This window comes from Zootoca vivipara, chromosome 8 (assembly GCF_963506605.1).
Source record: "Zootoca vivipara chromosome 8, rZooViv1.1, whole genome shotgun sequence".
Taxonomy (NCBI): Eukaryota; Metazoa; Chordata; class Lepidosauria; order Squamata; family Lacertidae; genus Zootoca; species Zootoca vivipara.
This window is the reverse complement of record NC_083283.1, coordinates 58,725,445-58,740,247: the sequence shown is the minus strand read 5'-3', so window position 1 is coordinate 58,740,247 and position 14,803 is coordinate 58,725,445. Positions and strand designations below refer to the sequence as shown.

Genomic DNA, 14,803 nt, shown 5'->3' with positions numbered 1-14,803 from the left:
GGGCTAGACAATGCTACCACTCAGTGGATTTGTAACTGGCTTCCTGACCGAACCCAAAGGGTGCTCATCAATGGCTCCTCCTCATCCTGGAGAGTAGTGACTAGTGGGGTGCCACAGGGTTCTGTCTTGGGCCCAGTCTTATTCAACATCTTTATCAATGACTTGGATGATGCAGACAACACCAAATTGGGAGGGGTGGCTAATACCCCAGAGGACAGGATCACACTTCAAAATGACCTTAACAGATTAGACAACTGGGCCAAAGCAAACAAGATGAATTTTAACAAGGAGAAAGGTAAAGTACTACACTTGGGCAAGAAAAATGAAAGGCACAAATACAGGATGGGAGACACCTGGCTTGAGAGCAGTGCATGTGAAAAGGATCTAGGAGTCTTGGTAGACCACAAACTTGACATGAGTCAACAGTGTGATGCAGCAGTCAATGCACTTCTGGGCTGCATCAATAGGAGTATAGCGTCTAGATCAAGGGAAGTAATAGTACCACTGTATTCTGCTCTGGTCAGACCTCACCTGGAGTATTGTGTCCAGTTCTGGGCACCACAGTTCAAGAAGGATACTGACAAGCTGGAATGTGTCCAGAGGAGGGCAACCAAAATGGTCAAAGGCCTGAAAATGATGCCTTATGAGGAACGGCTTAGGGAACTGGGTATGTTTAGCCTGGAGAAGAGAAGGTTAAGGGGTGATATGATAGCCATGTTCAAATATATAAAAGGATGTCATATAGAGGAGGGAGAAAAATTGTTTTCTGCTACTCCAGAGAAGCGGACACGAAGCAATGGATTCAAACTACAAGAAAGAAGATTCTACCTAAACATTAGGAAGAACTTCCTGACAGTAAGAGCTGTTCGGCAGTGGAATTTGCTACCAAGGAGTGTGGTGGAGTCTCCTTCTTTGGAGGTCTTTAAGCAGAGGCTTGAGAGGCATATGTCAAGAATGCTTTGATGGTGTTTCCTGCTTGGCATGGCCCTTGTGGTCTCTTCCAACTCTATGATTCTATGATCTGAGGCGAAGATTTCACAGAGGGGGAAATCCCTATGTAAAGGCTTCCACTTGCGCAACAGGGCTTTCTTCCTCTCCTCCTACCATGTGCCCCCTCCCAATGTTTCTAAGGTGGTCAGGAGAACCCTCAGAAGAGCACACCAGGAGAGAAGGGGATTGCTTTCTTTCTTAAGCCAATACACTTGCACAGATAGAACGCTTGTAATATTGTGATGTTAAATTCCACTAACAATTTTTTCACTAGCATTATACATTGGTAAGGAAAGGTTAAGGGTGTGTTCCTCTGTATTAAATGACATAATAGACTTGGGTATTTGACTATTTAATATCCTGTTTCTTTGTACTTGAAAGATTTGAAGTGGGAGAGAAATGAACAGAAAGATTGTGTTTGTGACTGAAATCCCGCTGCCTTTCATATTAGACCACAGAATTGTTTAAAAGGGCATTGCAAACAATACCATGTTCAGATGAAGCAACAGCGGATGTTACAGTAATCAGCAGCATGTCGCTTTCTGCAACCACACATGGCTTAATCCATGTGATTAACCTTTTGAGTAAACGGCTGAGATAAAAGCACCTCGGAAAGATTTGAATTAGCATAAAAATATGTTAATGTATTTATTTATTACCCGCCCTTTACCCTAAGGTCCCAGGGCAGGTTACAACAATTCAAACAGTTTAAAGCAGGGGTCAGCAAACTTTTTCAGCAGAGGGCCGGTCCACTGTCCCTCAGACCTTGTGGGGGGCCGGACTATATTTTGGAAAAAAAAATATGTACGAATTCCTATGCCCCACAAATAACCCAGAGATGCATTTTAAATAAAAGGACACATTCTACTCATGTAAAAACACCAGGCAGGCCCCACAAATAACCTAGAGATGCATTTCAAATAAAAGGACACATTCTACTCATGTAAAAACATGCTGATTCCCGGACCGTCCGTGGGCCAGATTGAGAAGGCGATTGGGCCACATCCGGCCCCCGGGCCTTAGTTTGGGGACCCCTGGTTTAAAGCAACCTACAGTCACAGAAATAGGTTGGTCCTAAAAACATACATCTCGGTTATCAAAAGCCAGGTATGTGTTTGCGGTGGATGAAAAGCCCAATGACAGTCTGCATGAGACAAGCGGTTTGTGCTGAGCAAGAGATATTCTGAAGAAGCAGCACATTAACTATAGTGCTGGAGCTGTAGAGGAACACTTTCTAGGTTCTTGTGATGAGGGCTAGAGGGTAGGGAGGAAACTTCCCCGATAGTGAAGTGAACAGTTGCTTAGAGCCATTAGGTAATAAGAGAGTTTGCTAGATGCAAAATGCTTCTACAAGGTTAGTGGCTGCTTCACAGTGGATCTCAGCTTTGCAACATTTCCTTTATTAAACCTAAATTTGTACTGTAGAGATACCTTCTTCTTCCAGTCCATTGGAACTCATGGACTGCCTCTCCCTTTAAAATGCAACAGGAATTTTTAGAAGTTTTGCAGTTTTGTGATTGATTAAATTGTGACTTTTATTTGTTTTTACCTGTGGATGGATTGTTGTTTGAAATAAAGCTTTGATTGTCCCTATCCTGAGATCCTAAAGTAAAGGGTGGCCTGCAAATAAACAAAAGAAACAAACATACAGCCACATGAGCAAAGCCAACCATGTGTGTTCCCCCTAATGTATCTAAAAACCTGTACATCCATACATTCCAAGTTGACAAGCAGGTGAATTAGGCCATTTAATGCAAGTGCCAATAAGTATCCTTTCCCCCTAGTTTATTCTTTCTTCATACTAAGCGGTCCTGTAAATAACACCTATTTTTCTAGACAAATCTTGTTGTGAGATTTTCGTTCAGCTTATCCCATATTTATGGCATTTGTATACAGCAGTACCTCGGTTTAAGTACACAATTGGTTCCGGAAGTCTGTACTTAACCTGAAGTGTACTTAACCTGAAGCATACTTAACCTGAAGTGAACTTTCCCATTGAAAGTAATGGAAAGTGGATTAATCCGTTCCAGACGGTCTGTGGAGTACTTAAACTGAAGCGTACTTAACCTGGTGCAAACTTTCCCATTGAAAGTAATGGAAAGTGGATTGATCCGTTCCAAACGGGTCCGCGGAGTACTCAACCTGAAGCGTACTTAACCCGAAGTATGAGTGTAATTGGTTCTGGAAGTGCGTACTTAACCTGAAGTGAACTTTCCCATTGAAGGTAATGGAAAGTGGATTAATCCGTTCCAGACGGTCTGTGGAGTACTTAAACTGAAGCGTACTTAACCTGGTGCAAACTTTCCCATTGAAAGTAATGGAAAGTGGATTGATCCGTTCCAAACGGGTCCGTGGAGTACTCAACCTGAAGCGTACTTAACCCGAAGTATGAGTGTAATTGGTTCTGGAAGTGCGTACTTAACCTGAAGTGAACTTTCCCATTGAAGGTAATGGAAAGTGGATTAATCCGTTCCAGACGGTCCGTGGAGTACTTAACCTGAAGCGTACTTAACCTGAAGCGAACTTTCCCATTGAAAGTAATGGAAAGTGGATTAATCCGGTCCAGACGGGTCCGCAGAGTACTTAAACTGAAAGTACTCAAACCAAAGCGTACTTAAACCGAGGTATGACTGTGATGCAGTTCAGACAGACCTGCTTTCTCAGATATAAAGTGGTACCTCGACATCCGAATGCCTCGACGTCCAAAGGTTTTGACTTACAAAGTCTGCAAACCCGGAAGTCTTTTTGCCCTGCGCGCGTCCTGCAAAATCGCACTTCGTGCATGTGCAAAACGGACGCTTTGACAACCGAAGGATTCAACTTACGAAGAGCGCCCTGGAACGGATCACCTTCGTAAGTCGAGGTACCACTGTACTGGTAGCCCCTCAGAAGCCCCCGTGATGGCAGCTCACTGAGGTGTTTCTTCGTTTTCCATTTTTCATAGGGGCAATTGGGAGACTGTATGTACCTTCCATATCCCAGTTAATCTCTCTTCCTTGTCCATATGGAAATCCTTTGCTTGTGTGCACTCTTTGCAAACGGGACTGGATTACAGTGGTACCTCTGCTTAAGAACTTAATTCGTTCCGGATGTCCGTTCTTAACCTTAAACTATTCGTAACCTGAGGCACCACTTTAGCTAATGGGGCCTCCTGCTGCTGCCGCACCGCCAGAGCACGATTTCTGTTCTCATCCTGAAGCAAAGTTCTTAACCTGAGGTACTATTTCTGGGTTAGCAGAGCCTGTAACCTGAAGCGTTTGTAACCCGAGGTACCTCTGTATGCTCCTTACTACGGTATTTATGGCCTTGCAGGCAGGTATTATGTACCAGTGTTAAAATAACTCAACATGTGTTTTAACCATTCTACATATTACTTTTTCCACCACACTAAGCTTTTTAAAGAAAATTGGTCTAATTAAACTTCAGTGCTGTGAGATTTGATAAATCAAGTTGAAGTACATTTTCTTGGAGAAAAATTGTTCTGAGCCAATTAAAGTTTATTTTCAAGGTAAAGTTCATTTAACTGTAAGTGGGAACCTTTCTTGAAATGGAAATGTATTTATTTATGCAAAATACACCCCCCCCCACACACACACTCCCTATAGCATTAAAATTTCTGAAGGTTAAAGATATTTGTTATAGTAGTATTCTAGATGTAGCTAGCTTTCTAAAGAAGAAATAATGTGAAGGCTTTTGTTAAATTCAGCAAGGCTCATTAGAGAGTATTAAAAAGATTACATTGAATGTTTGCTCATATCTAATCATCAGAATTCAAAATATGACTGCTCTTCTGTTTAGTGTGAAGTTAAAGCTGAGAAATATATAAAAGTCTATGTAAATTTCAGCTGAAGGGTAAATTAAGCCAATATTTGATGTGGAGTTCTAAATAACAGTGCCCTGGTTTCTATCTATGTTTCACGAAGATTTTGCAAAAAATGACAAAGATATTAAATAACGTTACCATACCAAATAATATGTCAAAAAATATTTGTGTTTTTCTGCTGAGACCAGGAGAGTTTTACCTTTGCTATCCTTGCAGATATTTGAGTAGAAGGATCTGTACATGTTCACTCTACAATGTAGAGATAACAGCTAGTGGTGGTATATGATTATAAGAAACAGGTCATGTTGCTTTGCCATTAAATCTTGGACCAAATATGTCAAATTACCTGAATATTGGTGTTCATTTTTCATACGTTGATTTTTTTAAAAAAATAAAGAAAGTAATAAATAAAAAACCTACAAGTTTTCTTTAAACCTCATATATGGTGGTAAAAATTCCTCTCTTTTACTTGCTGGTCTGTTGTTTTCTTTAGTACTATACCAGTCCCATTATCTAATTTCCTTGATGCTGATATTATGGATGCACAGGCAAAGCATACTGCTGGATACTGTTTCAGTATTATAGTTTAACATTTGGTATCGTCTATTGAATAAACAGTGTGGTTTGTTGTGCACTCGTTGAGGGCTCATGCATAGCCACTGTTTTGTAAATGCCACTCCAGTAGAATTCCATTCCAATTGCCACCAGCAATGTTTTCACAAGATGTCCACCAACGTAACTGCTATGGCATGACCGAACATGAAAAATGCCTATTGGGTTTTCTTGCAGGAGGTAGCAATATATCACTGGGTGGGGCTCAGAGGACTGGTATGCACATTTCCTTGGCACTAGAGGTCTGAGTTTGCAGTACTGTGCTAATGCGGTTAATATAACAATGCTTTATATATATATATATATATTCCCTGAACTAATATTTTCTTCATGATGACTGGAGAAAATACCATAAATCGGGGCAGGGAACCTGTGGCTTTCTAGCTGTTGTCAGACTTTAATTCCTGGCTAGTATGGTCAATTGTCAGTGACTATTTCATTTACAGTCTATTAGAAAAACTTACATACCGCCTTTTATGTAAACATCAAGATACAATAAAAATTCCACAGATGTAAACTAAAACAGCAAACAGGTTTCACGTACCCTATGTTGGCAGGCAGCTGCAGCCAGGAATGGCAAGATCTCCCAGAGGAAGAGGAGGACCCTAAGATGGGGGCAGGGGATACAGTTTGAATAATGATCTGGATGCAGCTTCTGCCCCAGGGTCATTGGATGTCCCAATTGGGGAGGGGGAGCCAGTCAAACCAGTTTCACCATGCCTCCAGGGAGTGAGGCACCTATAGTAGCCAGCTGGCCAATCTGCAGAGCTGGCCAGATCAGAGGCAGCCAAAGTGTTGGACTTGGCAGTGTGTCCTTGGCAACAGGACTCATCAGTGCAGACTCGGCCCTCCACCCTCCAACTAGTGCTTGCTTGCAAGCAGACCTGTGCAAACGATGGGTTCTCTGCCTTTAAAAGTATAGCAGGAGCAGCATGTCAGGTGTTGGGACGTCTGCTTATGCCTTGTGGTGTATCATGGATTCTGCTGTTGTGCAGAGATTGCTTGCTGATGTTGTCAACAAAACTTTTGGGATATCCTAGCCAAGAGTATTGAGTCAGGATAACAGGGAAACAGTCAGCAGAAAATACGTTCAGGTCCACTGAATGCTTGCCTGAATAAAATGATTTCGATTTCTTGTGGAAGCAAGCTACTGAATAGGCTTACTGAAGATGAGCGGCACACCCCATAGTCAAGTTTGACTGGACTTAATCATCCAGGGGTCCTTTACCTTTTACAGGAGCTCTTGGGGGAGACTCTTCCACAAAACAGATACCACAATTGAAAATGGTTCCTTCCTTTTCCCCACCTAATGAGTTAAAGCAGATTGTGGCACAATCAAGAGAGACTCCCCGAGATTGCAGGTGCTGAGTTGTAGCCCACCATCATCTAGAGGATTACAGGCTCCCCATCCCTGTCATAAATTGTATCTGTGTACATGAAGGTGATCTATTGACTACATATCACATCAGGCCAAGCTTTGCCTTTACATCTTACAAGTATGCTACTACAGTTTTTGGTAGATTGTAAATGCTGTAGCTGGGGTATGATAAGCTACAGCATGAAATTGGTGCATTTTTGTAAGCTTCTTCAGGTAAATGCTACTTAAAGATATTAATTTCATATGCTATGAAATATGGAGGTTGCCGTGCCTTTCAAGGAAAATAATATTTTCTTTTAAAAATGCTTTTTAGGAAAGCACAAGAAGAAAAAAAGAAAGTTGTTCTAGCTGGATGTGTTCCACAAGCCCAGCCTCGACAAGACTACCTACAAGGCCTGAGTATCATTGGGGTAAGGATATGGCTATGGATGTGGCATTGTTAAAACCTGAGCCTCAAACTTTAACTCAAGAGTTTTATTAATGTAACAATATTGAGATTTCATTTGCCAGTGTAATATCACTTGGTTTGGCTTACTTGCACCTCTAGTGAATGAAGGCAGGAGTAGCTTACAGGAAATAATCTGGCCCCTCTTCAGTTTTTTTCTGCTGCCTCAACGAAGCAGTCATGACCCTCTAGAGCAGAATTTTGGGGTGGCAAACTTGTGGCATCAGTAATGCACCTCCAAAACATGACTTCAGAAGGACTTGTACACCTATATGTGCTTGCAAGTCAAGCACAAACATACTCATTCACTTTTAGGGTTCTTTATATACCTGTAACTACTTCCAACTAAGACAAATAAAGAAATAAACATTCTGAAAGTGCCCTTTTTGCTAGTGTTTGAGGCAAGGGGAAAAGGCAGTAGAATATATATGATCACTAAGCTGATCCTGACAAACTGAAGAGAACTAGTGGCAAACCTGTTATCAGCATCAGCTTCAATTAATATAATGAGCATTTTACATAAAGTTAAATGAAGCATGCTACCCAAAGGGGTTTAACAAACAAACGCAGAGAGAAAACAAATACATGAAACTATAGTAGAAGCTGACCTGAAAATTTGGAACTAGAGGCTGGGAGTTGTATATAGTGGTTGTGTTATGTTATGGCATGTTTATATACCACTTTTTGGCCCAAATATCCTCAGAATGATGAACAGCATATTAATTATTTAAAAAATGCAGCACTGGTACAATAAATACAGGCGATGACCATTATAGGGGCATCCAATTGACATGCCATCGCTGATGTGTGGGTCCTTTTGGACCCAGAAGAAGGCAGAAGGGAGTGTGGTTATTTGCACTCCACTGATGCGGGGGGGGGCAGGAAATGCACCGCACAACATAAATATAAAACACAATATAAAACTGCAATATATTCATCAATCATCCTGGGCATGTATTCAGAATGTCAGTTAATCCCTGTAGCAAAGAAACAGGGGGGAAACCATGGAGCAGGCTACTTCTCTCTCCCACCTAGCAGTACAAACCTCCCTCTCATCTCTTACCTGGGGGGACAGATTCTACCAACAGGCTCTCATCCTGAAGCAGAAAACGCTTCTTACATTGCAGCCAGCCAAACAGCAGACAAAATTATCATTAACGCCAAATTACAATAAATAGAGCCTTGAGAGGAAATGGAAGAAATCCTACAAACCCATTGCCCACCTGTCTTCCAATCAGGGGGAGCAAGATACACAGCAGCAGCCTCCCATCTTCTCTCAGGAGGTAATAAACATCCCAAATAACACTGCAGTGTTATATAAGAACGTAGCTAAGGGGTGGGTGGGTAGAGAGTGTGTGTGCATTGTGCTCTCTGTGTGTGTGTGTGTATGTATGTATGTATGTATGTATGTATGTATGTATGTATGTACATGTACACCATACCTGTCTTCATTGCTAGAATTGGAATTATACAGGGTGAGTCCTTTAAAAGAGGCCCCGTGGATACAGAGTACACATGCTCCATGGGGCCTCTTTTAAAAGACTCACCCTGTACAAGGCCATTTGTGTAAAGGAGGTGGCGGTGATGGATTTTTGGGGGCATCTGTAGGTGTTTGCTTGTGCGTTACTGATCTGAGGAATTTGCTACAGGAGAGGCAGGTAGGAGTGTAAGTCTGAATCTGTAGCCAGATTTGGTGTCCTATCCTGTTTTTTATCCAGATCTGCTATTAATCCCATCAGACCAAGCGACGTTGCTACTCATGTATTAATATGTCAGTTTGCTGCTTTGTACAAATGCTCCTTGTCTTGGTGGTCTGAAACTTGCACCCCTCTTTTCTTTGGATTCAGTTATTTCTGTAACAAGTAAAGGTGGTACCTCAGTTTCTTTATTATTATGAAATAAGTTGCTGTACACCAGCATTTACCTTGTATAATTGCTAACGGAGTGCTTTGTGTTATTTGGATTTGATTCCCCATCCACTTATGCAGGAGTAAAATGCTGTGTTTCCTATATTACAAGCAGAAATATAACACAGATTCAGAAAAATGTATGTTTCTTCTCTATGTGAATTAAATGCATAGAGAATGAGAACCGTCCAGAAATCATCAGAATATCCACATAGTAATTTTTTTAATCTTTACAGGTTCAGCAGATAGATCGTGTCGTGGAAGTTGTTGAGGAGACTATCAAAGGTAAGCTTTTCACCTGAAATGATTGTGTCTTCATTCTTTCCAGTGCTCATTACTGACTTTGAACACATAGACCCCATAAGAGCCTTACTGTTGAAATATATCATGCATGTACTGTAAATAATGACTGAACTGTAAACATTATGTGCTGAATATATTAGAAAAATCTGTAGAAACCTTAGCCACATCAATATAGAAATGCACAATTTTAGATCTTTGGTTCCCCCACCCCTTTAATCTTGCTTCAGTGCTTCTTTTACTACTATTTCATGATATGAAATACTTCCAAGAGATCATTGCTCATTTTATTGCCTATTTGTGTCTTGTTGATTTTGAATAAGTGTGGCTGTATACCAGTGGGCATTGACCAATGTGACTTACCTCACAATCTGATCATGAGTACATGTCTAGTAAAAGAAAAGCTATATCTGTGTTTAGAATTTAAGATCTTTGGGGAAGGGAACTGCATTCTGCTTTGTAAAGTACCGTACTCACTGAATCCTCAATGATAATAATTGAAATTATGATTCTAGAGATTATTATTTTTATTCACTTTTGTCTGACAACTTACAGTCCCATACAGACTATCACTCTGAGAATCTCAGCACTTTTATACTGCCACGTTTGTTTATTTTTTTATTTATTACACTTGTTGCATTTTACAAAAAGAGCCCCATAGTGTCTTAACAAAATAAAATTCAGCCAATAAAACCAAAGCCAGAACATTTGAAGCAGTTTATGATACAAATGCCTAAAATGCTTGTCCAGTGACATAATAATAACGAGCCTACCCACTCTGCTAAAAGATGAGCATTCCTCTAGAGGCTGGCTTAGGTGAATAAAAAGGTATTAGCCTAATGCCTAAAAACTGATTGTGCCAGGTACGTTTCCCTGATGAGACCATTCTTCAGATGGGGCCACCACTAAAAAGGCTTGTTCTCATGTGGCTACCTTCTGCTATTCTCTCAGGTGAGGCATATAAAGAAGAGACTCTGATAAAGACATGATAATGAAGCATAATGGAGAATGTACTTGTAATTCTGTCCTTGTTGCCAGTGCCATCATGGCAACACTGGGGATATCTGGTCCTGTGAGGTCCACAAGATTGGAGGTCCTGTAAGGGCATTTGCTTTATGACCACAAGAGAGTGCTGAATTATTGTTTGTTGACACAAAATTATGTCAGATTCTTTTGATATTTTAATACTGCAAACACGATCAGGCTTAAATATTTTAAATCAAATTAATTAGCTTCCTGCAGGAAAATCAAATGCTATCATGCATATAAAGTGCACCCCAATGGGATTAAGGGGAAACTAGACTTTGTGACTGAGCAAAAACTGTTTCAGTCTAGAGTATTTCACAAAACATTTTGTGAAATGGGTCACTGGACAGGATTGTTGAAAACAAGTCAAAGGAAATAACTTCAATGATGTTGAACTTTTCAGACTTCATATACGCTTACTAAGTTTCAGTCACATTAATGTGTCTAGTAATATGGTCTATCTGTTCCTAGTTTAAATATTAACTAATGTTTGCTAACTGCTAGCTACCAGCCTATTTTATTATTGTTGATTGCTAAAAGCTTATGTGGTGTGTGTGTGTGTGTGTGTGTGTGTGTGTGTGTGTGTGTTGTATAGCCTAATGAATAATGCTTTTACTGGCATAGTGTTTGTTAGCAGTTTGTTTGTTTCAATATTTATGTAATGGCTTCATAATATTTATTCCAGGGTGGTTAAGAGTAGAAGTATCAAAGTGCTCTCTAACATTCTCTCCGGGCTGTTTTCCACAGTACATTTTTTTAACAATGAGATCACTGTCCTTTGAAAAAAGCATGTACAATCAATGTGTATACAAGCACGCATATATTTTGTCACATGTGCATGCCTTGAAAACCTATGCCTTATTTCAGCTTTCTGCTGCATGTACATGTATTAATAATAATAAAATTTTATTTATACCTCCCCAGTCAAAACCGGGCTCAGGGCGGCTCACACCAATAAAAATTCCAATAAAACATAAAAAGCAATTAATTAAAATACAGACCAAAAGACAGTATTAAAATTTAAAATGCAGCCTCATTTCAAGTAGTCCACAAATTCAAGCCATGAGGGAGGAAAAACACAGGGGTCAGACTAAGTCCAACCCAAAGGCCAGGCGGAACAGCTCTGTCTTGCAGGCCCTGCGGAAAGATGACAAATCCCGCAGGGCCCTGGTCTCCTGTGAAAGAGTGTTCCACTAAGTTGGGGCCAACACTGAGAAAGCCCTGGCCCTAGTAGAGGCCAATCTAGCCACCCCATGGCTCGGGATCTCCAGAATATTGTTGTTTGTGGACCTTAAGGTCTTCCGCGGGGCATACCAGGAGAGGCGGTCCCATAGATACCAGGGTCCCAAGCCGCATAGGGCTTTAAAGGTCAAAACCAGCACCTTAAACCTGATCCTGTACTCCACCAGGAGCCAGTGCAGCTGGTAAAGCACTGGATGAATGTGATCCCGCGGCCGGGACCCCGTAAGGAGCCTCGCCGCGGCATTCTGCACCCGCTGGAGTTTCTGGGTCAGCTTCAAGGGCAGCCCCACGTAGAGCGAGTTACAATAATCAAGCTTGGAGGTGACCGTCGCATGGATCACTGTGGCCAGATCAGGGTGAGAGAGGTAAGGGACCAACTGCTTGATACGGCGCAGATGGAAAAATGCCACCTTTGCTGTTGATGCAACCAGCACCTCCATGGAAAGGGAGGCATCGAAGGCTACACCCAAACTCTTGACAGAAGGCACTGGCATTAATTGAGCCCCTGCAAGAGATGGGAAAATAGTCATATAATTTCTTCACACTCAATGTAGCAAAATAGTCATATAATTTCTTCACACTCAATGTTTTAAAATCACTGTGGATGTTTCTTCCTATATGGTAGTGAAATCCAAGTAGTAAAAACCCATCAGTCACTCATGTGTGCATTCAGTTAACTTGTTACTTCCTACTTCCATTTCTTCTCCAGAATATGGAAGGATGCTCTCCTTTTAAACTTTCTATAGCCATGGTAAATTAAATAAAACTAGTAAATTAAGCTTTAAAATAAAACACTAACATTTTTGAATCATAATAATAGAACTGGCATTGAAATGAAACACTTAGTTGGAGAAGAGAGGAAGATACGTTCTACATAACTTATGGGAATCTGGTCAGTCGTAGAAATAGAAAAAGGAGACATTATCATAGTGGGTATTACTTGAGGTAGTGTTATTAATGGGAGAGTTTTATATGAAAGATATTGGTGGAATGGGAGGAGAAATGATGTGCTCCCACCTACCCAAAAAAACCTTAGCAAAAGAGATGGAAAGGCTTGTCGGTAACTTTGAATTGATGGGTGAATATTCAAACTCCAATTCCAGATCAAAAAAGATAGTGGTGCCTCGCTAGACGAATGCCCTGTAAGACTAATTTTTCGCTTAACGAAGAGATTTTTCGAGCAGAGGTTGCCTCGCAAGACGAATTCGTTTTGTGAAAAATTTGTCTAGCGAATCGCGGTTTCCCATAGGAATGCATTGAAATTCAATTAATGCGTTCCTATGGGCAAAAATAAAATAAAAAATTAAATGCATTCCTATCGGATTCGCTAGACGAATTTTTTGCAAAACGAATTGACTCACAGAACGAATTAAATTCGTCTAGCGAGGCACCACTGTATGTGTATAGTTGGAGCACTGGGAAACTATAGTTAATATAGACTTCCCGGTTTAATTACAGCTAGTGAGAGAGGTGGAGCAAAGGAGTTGTGTTCATCGGTAAAAGTTTTCATATCTTGTCCTTTTAAATCTAGAAATGCTCACCATATCACAACCATAGTGTGGGCAGCCAATGACACGCTCTGTGTAGCCTTATTTGTTGATGTTCATTAGTCACATGAAAAATATTAAATATAATATATCTTCACTATGTGAATAACAAGAGTAGATTACTTATTAATTGAATCAATACTAATTAATTACTGCTTAGCTTAAACAGAAAGAGGTATGCCAATACATTTTGATGGTTTGAGTCCAGTACTGTCTCTCACAGTATTCACCAGATTTATATTTATTTGCCTTGCTTGACAGGGGAGAGAGTTGTCATGCCTGATGGCTTTATGTTCAATATAAGCTTTATCGTTTGCTTGAGTACAGTAGTTGGTTTAACCAATTTAGGCGTGTTTCCCCTTGTTTTCTTCCACTCTTTCTTTCTCAAGCTTCACACTTATTTTGCTTGGTCAACGTGGGAAGTCTTTTCTCTTCTTTGAATTTTTCAGCAGATAATGAGAAATGCGCTCCCTACAATGGGTGTTTATAGCATGCTGACGTTGAGAGAGTTTCTGGCCTGACTGGTGGTGGAATGCCCAGGCATTCCATTATTTTTAATGGTCTGTTTCTTTAGGGCTATTAAAATTTTAAAAAGTGTTGATCATGGTTAAATGAAAATAGTTTTTGCTTTTGTTTGAAGTTTGTAGGTAAGCATAATGCTAATTACTTGACTTTGTGAAATAGTTCTTACCATTTTCCCACTAATTAGTGAGTTGTCCATCTGTTTTGGCTTATTCACTTGTGAGAGAACGAAGGAGGGGAAAAGCTTGGAGTTTACTTATATGTTACTCATCCTTCCCTTTAATTTCTCTTCACCTTGATGATGGATATTATTGAACAAAATTGCTGCTCAGAACACTGACACTGAACCTCCACGCATACCAGGAAAAAAGAGAAACATCGACACCCCACCCTACCCACCTCCCCAGCCCACCCACCCCTCCCCCCTTTTTTCTTCCTAATGTCTCAACAATCAAGATTAATGTGTAAAAACGATACATGGGAAATATATGAGACTCTGTACTACCTTTGTAAACCAAGAAAATCCTTAATAAATTTTTTTTAAAAATTGCTGCTCAGATAAAACAACTGAAGGTACAGTATCTTCAGATAAACTGTTCCACTCTTAATTTACCTAAAACTAATAGTTATAGCTGGAAAGGGAAGTTGCCCCCTGCTTTCCTCTTGTCTTTTCTTCCTCCTCAATGTGTGGCTATAACAATTATGTGAAGCAAGTTACCTTCTTCCTTTAGTGGTTCTGAGTTTTGTGTAGCAAGAGGGCGCTTGGCATATTTGAATCCAATGCACTGCCGCGAGTCCATGTGCTTCTGGTTGTAAACAGTAGCAGCAGTATCAACAATGCTCTAATCTGAAATCTGATATTCAGTGCCCTTCACATGGTAATTTTGTTGTCTTTTTCTCAGGCAGCAACCAAATGTTCTGCAGTTCTGCTCTGTTGTTCGGAATAGAGAATGGCTTGAATCCATGTAATATTAGTCACACTAATTGATTGCATTTTATTTTGCTTTTCGT

The 14,803-nt window shown here is 40.4% G+C and overlaps 1 protein-coding gene across 8 annotated transcripts in view; it reads left to right on the top strand.

The window, feature by feature from the left end:
- The window catches only part of CDKAL1 (CDK5 regulatory subunit associated protein 1 like 1), a 250,860-nt gene that overhangs the window by 73,028 nt on the left and 163,029 nt on the right, over positions 1-14,803 (top strand). For all 8 annotated transcript variants that reach the window (XR_009558049.1, XM_035126315.2, XM_035126314.2 and 5 more), the window contains 2 exons: positions 7,117-7,213; positions 9,392-9,440. Coding sequence is in view for 7 of the 8 variants with exons in the window: in XM_035126315.2 (XP_034982206.1) it covers positions 7,117-7,213; positions 9,392-9,440 (146 nt within the window). In the remaining variant the exon portion in view is untranslated. The remainder of the gene's footprint in view (positions 1-7,116; positions 7,214-9,391; positions 9,441-14,803) is intronic.